General features: G+C 45.6%; 1 protein-coding gene across 4 annotated transcripts in view; it reads left to right on the top strand.

Moving 5' to 3' along the window:
• Positions 1-16,191, top strand: part of PDE1B (phosphodiesterase 1B) — a 556,943-nt gene that overhangs the window by 61,973 nt on the left and 478,779 nt on the right. For 2 of the 4 annotated variants that reach the window (XM_075337166.1, XM_075337165.1), the window contains exon 2: positions 2,619-2,727. In XM_075337166.1, the coding sequence (XP_075193281.1) occupies positions 2,619-2,727 (109 nt within the window). Of the gene's footprint in view, positions 1-2,103; positions 2,360-2,618; positions 2,728-16,191 lie in introns of those variants that run through there. The other 2 variants (XM_075337170.1, XM_075337169.1) reach the window with 2 other exon arrangements.

Genomic DNA, 16,191 nt, shown 5'->3' with positions numbered 1-16,191 from the left:
TTTGGGAGCACCGTCAGCCTTTTTGTCTTGATTTTTTTTCACAGACCCATAGACTTGCATTGCCGATATCGAACATGTATCCATTATGTTGCACAGACGACTTGGTCTGAAGAATAAACAGTACTTGGAGTCAGCCCCATAGACTGTCCCATTAAAAAAAAAAGCGGATAGCAATCATACATAAAAAATTGATATGTGAATGAGCCCTAAGGGGGGCTTTGCACGTTGCGACATCGCTACTGCGATCTTGTCGGGGTCAAATCGAAAGTGATGCACATACGGCGCCAGTAACGACGTCGCAACGTGTAAAGCCTAGAAGCACCGATAAACGATCGCAAAAGCGTTGAAAATCGGGGATCTGTGTAGTGTCGGTCATTTCCATAATTTCACCGCAGTGACAGGTATGATGTTGTTCCTCGTTCCTGCGGCAGCACACATCGCTGTATGTGAAGCCGCAGGAGCGAGGAACATCTCCTTACATGTGTCTCGCCTGCTATGAAGAAGAAAGGAGGTGGGCGGGATGCTTACGTCCCGCTCATCTCCGCCCCTCCGCTTCTATTGGCCGCCTGCCGTGTGACGTCGCTGTGACACCAAACGACCCGCCCCTATCGAGCTCGGCATCGCTATCATCTAAGGGGTACTTTGCACGCTGCGACATCGCTAGCCGATTGTAGTGATGCCGATCGCGATAGTCCCCGCCCCTGTCGTACGTGCGATATCTTGTCATAGCTGCCGTAGCGAATATTATCGCTACGGCAGCTTCACACACACTTACCTGCCTTGCGACGTCGCTCTGGCCGGCTACCCGCCTCCTTCCTAAGGGGGCGGGTCTTGCGGCGTCACAGCGACGTCACATGGCAGGCGGCCAATAGAAGCGGAGGGGCGGAGATGAGCGGGATGTAAATATTCCGCCCACCTCCTTCCTTCTTCATTGCAGGCGGGACGCAGGTAAGGAAATGTTCCTCGCTCCTGCGGCTTCATACACAGCGTTGTGTGCTGCCACAGGAACGAGGAACAACATCATACCTGTCGCTGCAGCGAAATTATGGAAATAACCGACACTACACAGATCACCGATTTTCAATGCTTTTGCGATCGGTTATCGGTGCTTCTAGGCTTTACACGTTGCAACGTCGTTACCAGCACCGGATGTGCGTCACTTTCGATTTGACCCCGACGAGATCGCAGTAGCAATGTCGCAAAGTGCAAAGCCCCCTTTGTCTGGGTACTGCCATACAGATCTTATATACATTCTTATTGTATGTCCTTGATTTTTACTTTCGCTGGGCGTGGGATATAGGGGTTCATTTCTAGGTTTCAAGGAAAGCATGGCCTTCTGTGTATGTGCTTGGCTGATGAAAATGTACAGGGAAACACTTATATGTGGCCTCCTGCCTTAATATTCCGCTCACAGTAAAGTGGCCTTTATCTTAAAAGATAAATCAGTCACTCGGCAAATGTTTCCTTCATATCCATACTGCAACTTATCACCTGAATAGCAATGGGCATTGTTCAGGACGCCTCGTTACATTTCCATGTCACTGACATTTCTATAGTTCCAGAGCTGAATACAAAGTATATAAGATGGACCGCCGCTAAATGGGCGACTGTGTGTTTGTGGGGTGTTGCCTAGCAACCGGCGGAAAGCCACTTTGTTATCTGTGATTTAGGGATCTATCGAGATATACATTAATAACATACAGCCACAGGTTATTTACTTCTGTCAGTAAATCTCCGCTCTAGGCTGATTATTCGGACACGGGCACAGACAGGGACTCCTCAGTGCCCTCTTCCCGTATTTTGTGGGCTTTTACATATGCTAATCTGTGTTAATAGAAGAAATTTAATGAGCACAACCTCTTTCATCAGTTGCAGAGTGTGTATTGTGCTTTTGGTGCAGTGCAGTTTTATGCTGACGAGCGTATAATCCGTTGTTTAGGAAATGTCACATTGCCATGGCAGAGACATGTGGCACCTCTGGAGAGCCGGACTTCCCGCACAGGTCTTATGGAAATCCTGCAGCATAGATGGAAATAGTGTGGGCAAAGTCTGATAATGATAACCTGTTAGAGTCACTGGGGGAGGATCTCCATGGATTAGAGGTATACCATGCTGTATCTCGATCAGTAGCACGCGTACAGATCCCTCTGCAGAAGGGGCAGGCGTCCTGCTTCATGCTATTGCTGCTGGTATTAGTCCCCCCCCTTCCTGCTGCCCACATTTATCCATCACAGCGCAAGGAGAATGGACTGATTTCCCTGAAGGACGCAGGGGAGACCACAGAACATGTGAGAGAAAAATAATTTGCATGAACCCCTTCCGTGCTGGCACAGATCCGTCCTGGCAGACTGCTGTTTTGGTATGTTGTAACACAGTGGACCTGTCCATCTCTCTGTATCAATTGTTTTGCCCCCATGGTCTTCTAGGTCACATGTCTAATATGAGTTTTAATGAGCAGGTCCTATCTGTCAATCAGCGATGTCAATATATCAATCATGTCACACGTAACTGAGCGTTTGATCAGACCTTGATCTGCGATTTGGCTGGAATGACGTACCCACGAGCCCAAAATAAACCTTTATATCAACCGACTGACACGTTTTTCCTCTCTTCCGCAGGAATGATGGAGGCTCCCAGCGTCGACAAAGATCTGCTAGAGGGATGCACGTCTCCATTCGAGCTGAAATCGGCCCCGAGCAAGAAGATGTGGGTCAAACTGAGAGCTCTGTGAGTACCTGGCAAACGAGGGGTTAAGGGACTTCCCTCCCCACATGCGCAGACCACCCATAGGAATCCCATCTTTGCTGAGAAACGGTGGTTTCCATCTCGCCTGCAAAACAAAAGCGTTCAGCCCAAAGCACCAATCACATCCCCATATTGATGTACCCAGACGCATTCGGCTTGCGCTGACTTGCCGTGTTCAGCTGTATGCTGCATTTAGCACAATTATTATTTTTCTATGCATTCGGGAAAGATAAGTGAGCACAGCGGCCATGGCAGTGCACTAATGCTAACGTCACCATGGCAACCTCCGGTGTAAGATTCTCATTAACCCCTTGATCAAAACCTGCACCAGTGTCTTCTGCAGATAACGCTTTAAGCGTCTCTTCCGTGCACTGCGTCCTTCATATGTCACATGCTATTGTTAATGATTTATGTAATTGCTGATAATATGTTAATCCGTAGATTGGTCGCTGGTGATGTGACTACTTGATGGATTGCCATTGGCGAAGATTGCGATTGTGAAATGGTTGTGTGATACTAATGTGGGAGTTTGTGTGGCCATATCATGCAAGGGAACTGTTTTTACATAAGAGTGAATTAGATTTATTTGTCTTGGGCTCATCCTATTAATATTACATATCATTAGGATCTTTTATTATATATGTATTGTAGCAACCACCACTATAAGAATGCTAACACCTACTATTGTAAATGGCATGGGCTTCCCCACCTTCCATTCTATGAATAGGGTCCAGTACAGTATCGGCAGCACCAGTAAACATTGTTTACACCCTTGGCGTGATCCATACTGCGGACTACACAAAAATTGTCCTCACAAAATGCGTTGTGTGCGACCTCAGAAAGTGAAATAACTCATTGGGGCAAGTCAGCAATTATGTTCGACCGTTTACCATTAGATACAGTGGGAGAGTCTGGGACGGAAGCCTTTCCGCAGGAGACATCAAGAATGCTAGAGAAACAATCCTGTGGATATCACTAAAATAAATGCTACCTTATATTTTCTTAAGGAATACTTGCTGGTAGTTTCATCGAATTGTGTCACTACTTGGAAATACTGTTCTTGATTCCTCTTGAGACGGAGGGGAGAAAAGTGAGGTTCACATTTCGTGCTAAAAGCTCTGCTACCTTCCTCATCATCATGCTGACCACTTGCTGATGACATTAGAGATATTGCATTGGAAAACGGGGTTGATGGTAAATTTGCTGACTAGAGATAGACGGATCTGTCACTTACACCCCAACAACATAAGTAATAACAGAATAGCACGCTTCTGATTGTGAAACATTGCCTGTGTAGCACAGTATGTGTCATTGTTTCTGGTGATAAAACAGAAGACAGGATATTCATCAGAGATAGGACGGTCATCAGAGACAGGACAGCCATCAGAGACAGGACGGCCGTCAGAGACAGGACGGCTGACAGAGGCAGGACGGCCGTCAGAGACAGGACGGCTGTCAGAGACAGTAGGGGCATCAGAGACAGTAGGGGCATCAGAGAGAGGATGGCCATCAGAGACAGTAGGGCCATCAGAGACAGTAGGACCATCAGAGACAGGACGGCCATCAGAGACAGGACAGCCATCAGAGACAGGATAGTCATCAGAGAGAGGATGGCCATCAGAGACAGTAGGGCCATCAGAGACAGTAGGACCATCAGAGACAGGACGGCCATCAGAGACAGGACAGCCATCAGAGACAGGATAGTCATCAGAGCAAGGACGGTCATGAGAACCAGGATGGCCATCAGAGACAAGACAGACATCAATGTTTAGTTTTTAAAAGGAACGTGTCTGGAAATCTATGGTACTGAATAATGGCATTATTGTAGTTATTTATCTTTTACTCCGAAACTATGGCATTTCAGAGAAAACATCCTTTGACAAGCCATCCGGTTATTATGCATTTCAAATGACTAGTTCAAGGTAGGCTCCCAGGGAGACATCGTCCTCCTCCCATTCACTGTTTTCTCCTTATACACACACATAGGGTACGCTCACACGAGCGTGAAAATCGGACGAGTGCAATGCGAGAAAAGCTCGCATTGCACTCGGACCAATGTTAGTCAATGAGGGAGAGTAGTTAGTCAGCTTTTCTTGCATCAAGATTCTGGATGCAAGAAAAGCGGCAGCATGCTGCGATTTTCTGCCAGAGCCGTATACCTCGCACCCATTCAAGTGAATGGATGCGAGAGATACATCGGACTGCACTCGGATGTAATCGAAGTGCAGTGCGATATACGCACAGGCTGACAATGGAGGAGATGGGGGGATTAACTCCTCCCTCTCCTCCGCAGCACCCGTCCTCAGCTTAACAGCTGTGACCTGATTGCAGGATCGGGTCACAGTTGCATGACACTAGGATCACGCTGGCAGCAGAGCCTGAGCCGAGAGTCATTAGCATATCGCATCCGATGCTGTCACCTAGCCATAAGGTGAGACTTTTCAGTCTAAGAAAGCGAGGCGGGGAAGTAGACACTCTTGACTGACCTCAAACTAGTCATCCAAGATTAGTTTTTCTCTGAAACATTGCAGCACATTGAAATAAAATATGCATAGCTACATTAACACAGCCAGAGTCTGAGTCATGCTGCTTATGGTTCAGGCAGCACAAATCTCCTTATAGTTTTTATTTTTTATAAATCCAATGATCAGACACTGCAGGACACACCTGGTCAATTATATAGATCTCAGAACCTGAGATGACACCAAATTATGCCATGTGCCCATGCCCTTTGGTGAGGTTATTACCTCTGTATTTGTAGCCAAAACCAGGAGTGGAACAATCAGAGGAAAAGTATAATAGAAACACGGGCACCGCTTCTGCATTTTTCATCCACTCCTGGTTTTGGCTACAAATACTGAGGTAAAGAACTCACCAAATACTCAGCAATGCGCATGTGGCCTTAGGGGTACTTTGCACGCTGCGACATGGCTAGCCGATTGTAGTGATGCCGAGCGCGATAGTCCCCGCCCCCGTCGCACATGCGATATCTTGTGATAGCTGCTGTAGCGAACATTATTGCTACGGCAGCTTCACACGCACTTACCTGCCCTGCGACGTCGATCTGGCCGGCGACCCGCCTCCTTCCTAAGGGGGCGGGTCGTGCAGCGTCACAGCGACGTCACACGGCAGGCGGCCAATAGAAGCGGAGGGGCGGGGAGATGAGCAGTACGTAAACATCCCGCCCACCTCCTTCCTTCCTCATTGCAGGCGTGACGCAGGTAGGAGATGTTCCTCGCTCCTGCGGCTTCATACACAGCGATGTGTGCTGCCGCAGGAACGAAGAACAATATCGTACCTGTCGATGCAGCGAAATTATGCAAATGACCGACACTACACAGATCATCGATTTTCGACGCTTTTGCGATCGTTTATCGGTGCTTCTAGGCTTTACACGTTGCAACGTCGTTACCGGCGCCGGATGTGCGTCACTTTCGATTTGACCCCGACGAGATCGCAGTAGCGATGTCGCAACGTGCAAAGTACCCCTTAGGGTTAACAAGCCAAAGAAATAACTGAAAATGAACCCTCTTACCATAAAGAAACTTTACAGTTCACGTTCGCTCATCTTTAATAGCAAGGCATAAGTAATTTAGTGTTGTTAGGAGATTGGTGTATAATTACACTGTTATAGTTCTGTGATATTGTAGTTCAAGTCAAGGTAACATTTGCTAAATTTGTATGTAGCACATTGTGGCAATATTATGGGGGCATTATACGTTTATACTATGCAATTCGACAAGAAAAAAATCAGAAAGAAGCCTTTACAAATACTTTTGCTGGGGGAGACAGTTTTTGATCTTACCCTGTCGGCACATGATATGTAAAGATTAATAATAAGTTCAGTGGTGTTCATAGGTGAATCTACATGGCATAAGGGAGTGATTGAATGTTGCCATTAAGAGTTGCCTAATTAATTTGTGCTTCTTAAGCGATGATTGACTTCTAAGCACAGTAATTATCTCTGGACTAGTCTTTGACTAGACCGACATGGAATGACCCTTGCCTGAGAAGCCTGACACTCACATGTGAACTGATCCTGACAAACAGATTGCATCTCTATACAAAACACAATGTGGAACCTCGGGAATGGCGCTCGTTGGCCTTCTTGCAGTGTTATTTAGACCTGTATTGAAAGCACTCATCCTAATGCATTTTCTATTTCATACCCTTGTCTATATTATCGTATTACGACACTGATATACTTATTTTGGCTGCCATATACTTTGCTCAGAGAAATGCGAGCAGTCCAGTTGAGCCATAAGTTGACTTCAGCTACTTCAAATTCAGCTCACTCCCAGCTGACAATTGTGTTTCTTGGCTTGTTTACTTGACTTCTTTATAGCACCTAGAAACGTTTTACATCCTTTAGAGAGAACTGTGTGACAACTATGGTAATATATGGAGCAAAAAACAGTCCACAACATCCTGGTCAAAAAGTTGAGCCACCTGTGGGATCACCACACATTCAGAGACACATGTCCAAGTCAAGGGATTACTTGAATAACATACCATAAAAAAGAGGGGGTGACAGCGTCCCATTGGGTGAAGTTCAATTCAATTCGTCTGTATTCCATTGGTTTAACACAGCAACGTTTCGACCAGTTTGGTGTTTTTCAAGGCTTGGAAAAGACCAAACCAATCTAAACGCTGCTGTGTTCAACCAATGGAATAAAGACTAATTGAATTGAACATCACCCAATGGGACGCTGTCTCCCATTCTTTTTTAAACTATGGTAATATAGAAGTGATATCTGGTTACAAAGTTGTCACCACTGATGTCAAATGTGCCTAGTGAGTAAGGATGAGCGAAACCGAAGTTCGATGTTCGTACCAAAAACAGTCTTTACAAAACAAACAGAGTTCAGGAGCTTTACATATACAAACCTCTCGTGTGAGTATTGCTGTTTCAGATATGCTCAGCGCGCAGCCCAGTGTGAGACTCTTGCAGTATTTGATCGGCTCGTACTGGGGGTAACAACAGCGTGATCAGAAATCGTGTGTGCCAAACAAAAAAATGGAAAAACCCTGCCCACCCCCGGAAGTGATCTATTTATGGCTGCATGTGGGCAGAGACCCAAACTGCCCATTAGTGACTTCCATTGGAGTTCAGGGCAAGTCCGGGTCCCAAATTTTATCTAAGGTCGAGCTGAATGCGCTAAACCGCTTTCGCTCATCTGTACTAGTGAGGCATCCCGTGCTCACGTGTAACCACATAATAGCTATACAGATATGTATTTCAGGGCTGTAGTAAAGCTGAACATTCCCTTTGGAGACTGTTATGATGACATTAATGATTAGAATCTAGCGTCCCGAGATGTAAAATAAGTAGGAATTTTAGTAACTTTAGAGGAGAATTCAAGGACTATTTACTAATGGTGTTTTATTTTTAGTGGTGTGTCCTTTTATTTCTGGTGCCTATAGGCACTGTCTGATTTTGTCTATTTATATATGTAATCTTGGGTGTAGCATAATAGATAAGGCTCCATTCCCACAATGAGTTTTTGGTGAGTCAAAAATGCAGCGTCTTACAGTTCCAGCAAAGTGGATGGGATGTATAGAAATCTCATGTCCACTGTGCATTTTTTTACGCAGCATAAACTGACCGTGTTTCGGATCCACAACATGTCAGTTTCTCTTGCGGTATGCTGTTTTTGTGCAGATTTTACCCATAGACTTGTATTAGTTGTGGAAAAAACACATTTAGAAAACGCATCAAAAATGCATGTAATCCTCATCTAAGTAAATCAATAATAATAATGGTTCAGAAATTCTGCAACATCTAAAACTCACCAAAAGCTCATTGTCCGAATGTAGCCTTAGGGTGGCTTTACATGCTACGGTATAGGTACCGATATCGCTAGCATGCTACCCGCCCCCATCGTTTGTGCGAAACGGGCATATCGCTGCCCGTCGCGCACAAAATCCGGCACCCCGTCACACATACTTACCTGCATAGCGACGTCGCTGTGACCGTCGTACCGCGTCCTTGCAAAGGGGGCGGTCCGTTCGGTGTCACAGCGACGTCACTAAGCGGCCGCCCAATGAAAGCGGAGGGGCGGAGATGAGCGGGACGAACATCCCGCCCATCTCCTTCCTTCCGCATTGTGGCCAGCGGCAGGTAAGGAGATGTTCCTTGTCCCTACGGGAGTCACACACAGCGATGTGCACTGCCGCAGGAACGAGGAACAACTTCGGCGAAGCAATAGCATCGATACTTGGGAGCGGACCCCCATGTCAATGAGGAGCGATTTTGGACGTTTTTGCATCAATCCAAAATCGCTCCTAGTCGTCACACACAACGAGATCGCTACAGCGGCCGGATGTGCGTCACAAATTCCGTGACCCCAACAAGATCGCTGTAGCAAAATCGTAGTGTGTAAAGCCCGCTTAGGGCTGGATTCACACATGTGTGTTTCATGGTTCAAGTACAAACCACGATGCGTTAACCGGCCAGCTTGACATTTGATATTTGCTATATTAAGGCTGTCTATTACAGATCAGGAGATCCACAGCCGATCCTTGTGCCATGGAGCATATATAGAAAGCAAAACCCAGTAGTGTAAATCCAGTTTAATGATACGTGCCCAGGACCTGTTGCGTTCTGGATGTAGCGGTTACTGACCTGCGGGGCCTTGAGTTTTCTCTGCAGGAGATCGCAGGAGACAGCAGCTGCCAGTGGTCAGGGTTTGGGGCTCTGCAATCTCTCGCTTGTGTTCTCCCTACGGAGGACGCTTGCGACTCAGCAGCAAAGAATTAACATGCTTGCGGCTCAGAAAGCCGCACCGCAGGTCACTTTTCACTGCAGGCCGTACACACACAGTGGGCACGGGATTTCTATAAATCCCATCCACTGTGCTTGCACTGTACAATGCAGCGTCTTGAACGCAGCGAAAACACTCTCCATCCAAAATTCTGCAAACACTGATTGTGGGCATGCACCATTAGAGATAGTGTTGAAATGCCCTTTTTTATGAATTGTCTGGTGCTCTTAGCCACTTAGAAAGGTTTGGGAATCACTGAAATAAACCTACCATTCATCAGCTGATTTACTCTTTTAGAAATCCTAAAATGACAACATGCAAACAGTATGTGGACAGAACGATCGTAAAAGGGCTGTATTGGTCTATATAGACTTGCAGCTTGAGTTCATGTAGAAATAAAAACTGGTAAGTTTTGATTATATTTTTCTGATCATAACAGAGGTCTTAATAATGTATTTTCTTAAAACAGAAACAAGGGTGAACAAAGCCGAGTAAAGCGACAGAAACAATTTGCAGAATTAATGGGGTTGTCCTCTACTAGAGCAACCTCTTCTGATTCCATGTTTCCCTCAGGTAAAATAATAAAGCCTATACTCACCTCCTGTACCCGCGCCCTTCCAGTGGTGTCCAAGATCGTTGTGCCGGGGCACCACGTGGGATTGTGACGTCACGCGAGCTCCACGTCCAATCAGTACCAGCTTCTGTCTCCCCGCCTTCGGACCAAACGAGTTATTCAACAGGAAGTGAGCGCTCTCTTCCTGTTGATTGCTCGTTTAGGTATCATTGCCTGGTTTTAATTAAAAAAAAAAAAAAAGAGAAAAGTCAGAATGAAAGACAGTTTAAATCAAATCTGGCTGGTTTATTACTGTTACATATATGATATTGTGTGTCAGGTGGAAGTGGGTGGCAAGTTAGAAAGTTAATAGAAGCTGTTACACAATGGTGGTGAATAGGCTGCGCTGTGGTGGCCAGCCTGAAGGATGTGATACTGGTAACGTCATCCAGGGGTGGCTTAGCTGTTAAGCACAGGAATGAGGAGCTTTGGTAGGGTCATTGAAGCCGTTAAAGTGGACTGGCTTTGCCACGTGTGGCAAGTCAGAGCGTGCCGCCTCTGGATTACTGTATGGCAGGCAGCTAGGGAAACCCACGGTATTTGTGAATCTCAGAATATGCCTAATATAAAGCTGTGGTCTTTTTAAACCAAAATAATATGTTGTGTGTTTTATTTTATTGGGCAATGTAGTTTGGAATGAGGGTCCATTCCATGTCCAGAAGTCATGTAGTCACAATGTGTACCACAACATGGTGCTTTGTATGGCACTGTATTTTCTAGATATTCTAACCTAAGAGCACTGCTGTTTTTGTAATAACTATCAAGTGGAACATGGTACATATAAGATGAATATATACAAAGGTAGAGTTAGGCCACACAGTTTAAATGGGACAATACTACACAGCTTTATAGTTTTTGATACCTCATCTGAGAGCAGCATGATGTAGGCAAAGAGGCCCTGAGTTCAACAGTGTGTCACTTAGATTACTGTGTGCAGCCATTCTGACACAGTGAAAGATTTGAGATTTTATATGTAGCAGTGCTGGGAGAGCTGGCCTCTCTCCAGGCTTTCAGTGTACATTTCCACAGACAGAAGCTGCTAATCACAGAGGGGGGTGGAGTCAGACTACAAATCACGCACTGCTGAGACCCACTAATGATAAAGCTAAGGGGCTTAAACTAACATTGTAGGTAAACAAAAAAAGACTGTGAGATAACAGATGCAGGGCTGAATTCTCTGTTTAAACTCTTAAGCGGGCTTTACATTCTGCGATCTCGCTAGCGAGATCGCAAGCGATCGTACCCGCACCCGTCAGTTGTGCGACACGGGCAAATCACTGCCCGTCGTGCACAACCTCGCTTACCCCCGTCACATGGACTTACCTGTCCTGCGACGTCGCTCTGGCCGGCGATCCACCTCCTGTCTAAGTAGACGGGTTGTGCGGCGTCACAGCGACGTCACACGGCAGCCGTCCAATAGAAGCGGAGGGGCGGAGATGAGCGGGACGTAAACATCCCACCCACCTCCTTCCTTCCGCATTGGCGGTGGAGGCAGGTAAGGAGATGTTTGTCGCTCCTGTGGTGTCACACATAGCGATGTGTGCTGCCGCAGGAACTAGGAACAATATCGCTAATTCGAAGAGAACGATTTTTTGTTTCAGAACGACGTCTCCGCAGCAAACGATTTTGGCCGCTTTTGCGATCGTTTTAGGTCGCATATAAGTGTCACACGCTGCGATATCGTTAATGATGCCGGATGTGCATCACAAACAACGTGACCCCGACGATAAATCATTAACGATATTGTAGCATGTAAAGTCCGCTTTAGAGCATAGTCTCTTTAGATTATATTGCAGAAACCTGCTGACAGAGTCCCTTTATGGGTTGATCGAAACAAGTTATCACCTAGTATAGATGATAATGTGTTGATCAGTTGTTGTCTGATCAGTCAGACCTACGCAGAATGGCAGAACAGGGAACTATTATCCTTGTTGGAATGGATCAGCAGTGGGCTTGTGCTCCCTGCTGTCACGGTCGTCTCTCTATTTTCGGAGACTAGTGACGGATTCTGGGTTGGAATCCCTCATTTCCATCTGGTAATCAACATTTAGACATGGTTTCATTTCCTTCAGTGCATTATGAGTTACTGTCAGTTTTGTTGTTCAGCAGTCCTAGCTGAGTGTTACAGCTGCAGCTACTTTGTAGCCACACCTCTTCAGGTTTAAGTAGAGATGTTACCTAGCATTCCTTGCTGAAGATACAAATCCAATTGTTCACTGGCCGCCTTGGTTGATGGTCCTTTGAAGGCTTGTTCCTGAAATTGAGCCTTATCCTTTTTTGTTGCTACTTTCCCCTGTTTGTCTTACCTTCCCCTGTATCATATTAGTGTAGCAGTGGGGCTAGCATCTCCCACCTGTCAATGTACTATCCATAGCCACTGCAGGGTATTTTTAGGGTCTTAGGTTCCTGTTCGGCGATAGTTGAGGAGACTGTTTAGGGCCTGGCTAGGAGGATAGGGACAGCTGCAGGTTAGTGCAGGAGGTGTCTTTTTTACCCCCCTCATTAGAGCTATGTTATTATGTCCCTGGTGTTCCCCCCTACCTGTTGTATTGTTTGTTGTATATTCTGTTGTGCGTCAGACATCCATAGGTCTGAATGCACATGCCACTCATGATACCTGCATTGTATTACGGTAATTTCCTAAAGGGCCGTTGAGTAATTTGCTCGGCTTTTTCTGGCAGTCCCATACGGAATGAATGGAATGGTGGTCATGGATCTAACCTGCCACGCTATCTTGTAATGGGGATAAAAGTTTCCCAATCTGCTGATTGGTGGATGCTTCACCGCTGTGACCAGAACCAATCAGCAAGTTATGACCTATCTTATTGATATGTAATAATTTGTTTTAACTGGACAGCCCTTTTAATGAATGACACATCCTCCAGCTGTGGAGCGCCACCACAAGGCATGTATCCCAGTCAGCGGCTGAGAACATTTACGTCATAAAAATTGAATTTTAGAGCCACAGTTAACTATTCCCCCCTGACAAAAACACTCTCATTTTTCAAAGAGTTGGCATAGCTGGTTGTAATTGGCATAAAATGGCAAAGGTTGCAAATTTTTTTGTGAAGGTAAGGCTGAGTGACACACTAGTGTATAGCATGCTAGCGCATCGGATGTGATATGCTAATGACACTAAAACTCTGCTGCGAGCATGAGGAGTGTCACTATATTGTGATCTGATTCTCCAATGCAATGCAATGCATGCAATAATCAGAGCACAGGTGAGGAGGAGGAGGAGAGATTAATCTTCTCCATTGCCTGTCTCAACGTATATTGTTAGACTGCACTTAGATGACATCCGAGTGCAGTCCGATTTTTCACATGCGCTTATAGACTTGTATGGGCGCACGTGATCTGAGACACCCTGCCGATTACAGCGTGCAATGATTTTTTAACTCAGTCCGATTAGAGCTGATTAAAAACTCCCAAACCTGACTTGCAACATTCACGTACAAGTGCAGTACGAGATTTTCTCGCATCGCACTCATCTAATTTATACACTAATGTTTTCCAAGCCTTAAGAGTTATAAAAAATTGTTTCAACATTTCATATAGTTTTATGCCAGAAAACTAGCGAAAACTGACGAATCAGGCCTCGGAGTTTTCTTTTGAGTATATTACGTCAGTTTTTTATTTCGCTGTCGCTTCTATATCTTTGAAAGAGTTAAATCTCAATTGGTGAATTGCAGCAAAACCAAGCAACAGTGCCCATGTTAATGCTGTATTAAAATGATATCCATATGGAGTAGTCAGCAAAACTGTCTATTGCAATTCACTCTTAATTCATCCACAGAACAGATAAAAGGCAAATCTCTCACTGCAGAGAAATTTATTGCACGACCTAGCAGCACTAGATGGGTTAGCATGGAAGCAATTACAGGACTGCAGTGCCGTTATTACTGCCTGCAATATCACAGGCTTGTCCTTAGGAACACAGATGTACGTTCCAGAAATGCTGGGCTTCTTCCTGATCTGTGTATTACCACTTATAGTAAACCCATTACCAATATACAATGGAGGCAGAGCGATCCCCCTAGGTAATACCAGCTCTATAGGTCCCCCGGAAGCTAATTGCATCAGTAGTGACACTCAATTCTGGGGGATTGATAGGCTGAACGGAACGCCCCCCCCCCACCGGAGGTTATTTTTCTACATGACAGAAATATAATGATTGAGAAGGGGATATCCAATTTATGGACAACCCCTTAAATTTTTTCTTTTTCTCCCAATACGAACTTATGAGGGCTTATGTTTTTGGATGTTTTGTAGTTTTTAATAGCTCCATTCACTTTACTTTAATGTACAGAAATGGGGAGAAAAATCCACAATTATTTTGTGGGTTTTATTTTTACGGCATTCGATGTGTAATAATAATATTCTGGCAGCATTCTCCAGGCCGGTATAAATATGGTAAACCAAACATACAGTGGTGTGAATAAAAAATCAGGAAGGGGGCAGACACTTTTCCACACCACTGTATATATATATATATATATATATATATATATATATATAATAAGCCCTAGTTAAGCAGCTTTTCCAGCACTAGGTTACGTCACGTGATGCTACATTATGTCACTAACATCGTAGAGACATAACCTAAAGCTGGAGGCACTGGAAGAGGCATAATGTTGCTCCCAAATCATGCTGCTGCTTCCTCCCACCATGGCAGGGTAAAAACTGCTCCCAGCAATTATGACTGCAGGTTAGAGTTAAGGGTACTAACCTGTTAAGTCACCACTGCAGTCCGCTCCATCGACTTCTGCTCCGATCGCCAGGCAACGCCGTGTTCCTGCCGTGGATGGTGCTGGTGATGGGAGAGGAGTCGATGCCAGCGGCGCCGGTGGGCGCAGGCTTCGTTCATCCACTGGTCTGGGTTTCCTGGGGATCTGCAGTGCCACTGGCTGACTGTAGGTGGCGGGTGTCTCCCAGCTGAGGTACCATCATTCAGATACAGCCTATGGGAAGACACCACACCCTTTTTAATTCCCCTCCTGTCTGCTGACCTCTGCCAGAGATAGTTCTGAGAATTCTGGCTCCTGTTTCGTCCTGTGATTTCGTGCTGATTACCTCTTGTTTCCTGACTACCCTCCTGCCTGCTGTTTTTATACCTCGCTGCCTGATCCGGTTTTGACCTCTGCTTGTTTCTGATTACGTCTTTGCCTGCCGATTCTGTCCCTGTTCCGCAATTCCTGTTTGACCCTGCCTGACGACTACTCTCTCAGACTGCAGCCTTCCACAGGTAGTGATCTCCAGGGCCTTGTGTAATTCCAAATCCCTGTATAGGGGTTAAAGGATTTCAGGGTTCTGGGGGTCCTGCTTGGCGAGTGGCTTCCCTCTAGCCTGTCCATTACAGCCCGTCTGAGTCTGTGGATCCAGGTAGGCATTACATAACCCTAAAGCTTGCCATACATCTTCAAGGTAAATTGAAGCATCAATATGTGATTGTTGTTCATGGGGAAAAAATAAGCTCTCCCGCAATAATAAGCCCTAACCCTGTTTTTGGAAACAAAAATAATATAGACCATGTCTTATTTTTGGAAAAGCACGCTATATATTTTACTATTTTCAGTGGCTTAAAAGAATGATGAACTTTGTAAGGCCTCTTTCACACATCAGTGAAAACCACAAACGTTTTGGCCCACGTCTGTTCTCCATGTGCAATCCGTGATAGCACACGGAATGCAAGAACTTTATACTCACCTGTCCACGATGCTGCTGCTGTCCATGGTGCTACAGTACCACAGTGCTATCTCCGGCGCTGCGGTCACACTTACTTCCAGATCCGCTGTGCAGTGAATATGCATGAGCATAATGAGTGAGCCCTGAAGCAGGGCCCTGAATACAGCAGCGGTGTAGACAGGTGAGTATTGAAAAGCATTTTATTCCACAGATACGTGTTTTCTTCGGTACATGTCACACGGATCACACCACTGTGTGCTCCGTGTGACATCAGTGATGCCGGCGAAAAACGAACTTGTTTTCATGCGGAACACACGGATACGGGTGTGCACCACACGGACACATCGCTGATGTGTGTGCAAACTCATTGATTTTAATGGGCCT

This window comes from Anomaloglossus baeobatrachus, chromosome 2 (genome assembly GCF_048569485.1).
Source record: "Anomaloglossus baeobatrachus isolate aAnoBae1 chromosome 2, aAnoBae1.hap1, whole genome shotgun sequence".
NCBI lineage: Eukaryota > Metazoa > Chordata > Amphibia > Anura > Aromobatidae > Anomaloglossus > Anomaloglossus baeobatrachus.
The sequence above is the reverse complement of the archived record's forward strand: the minus strand, read 5'-3'. Positions and strand labels throughout refer to the sequence as shown.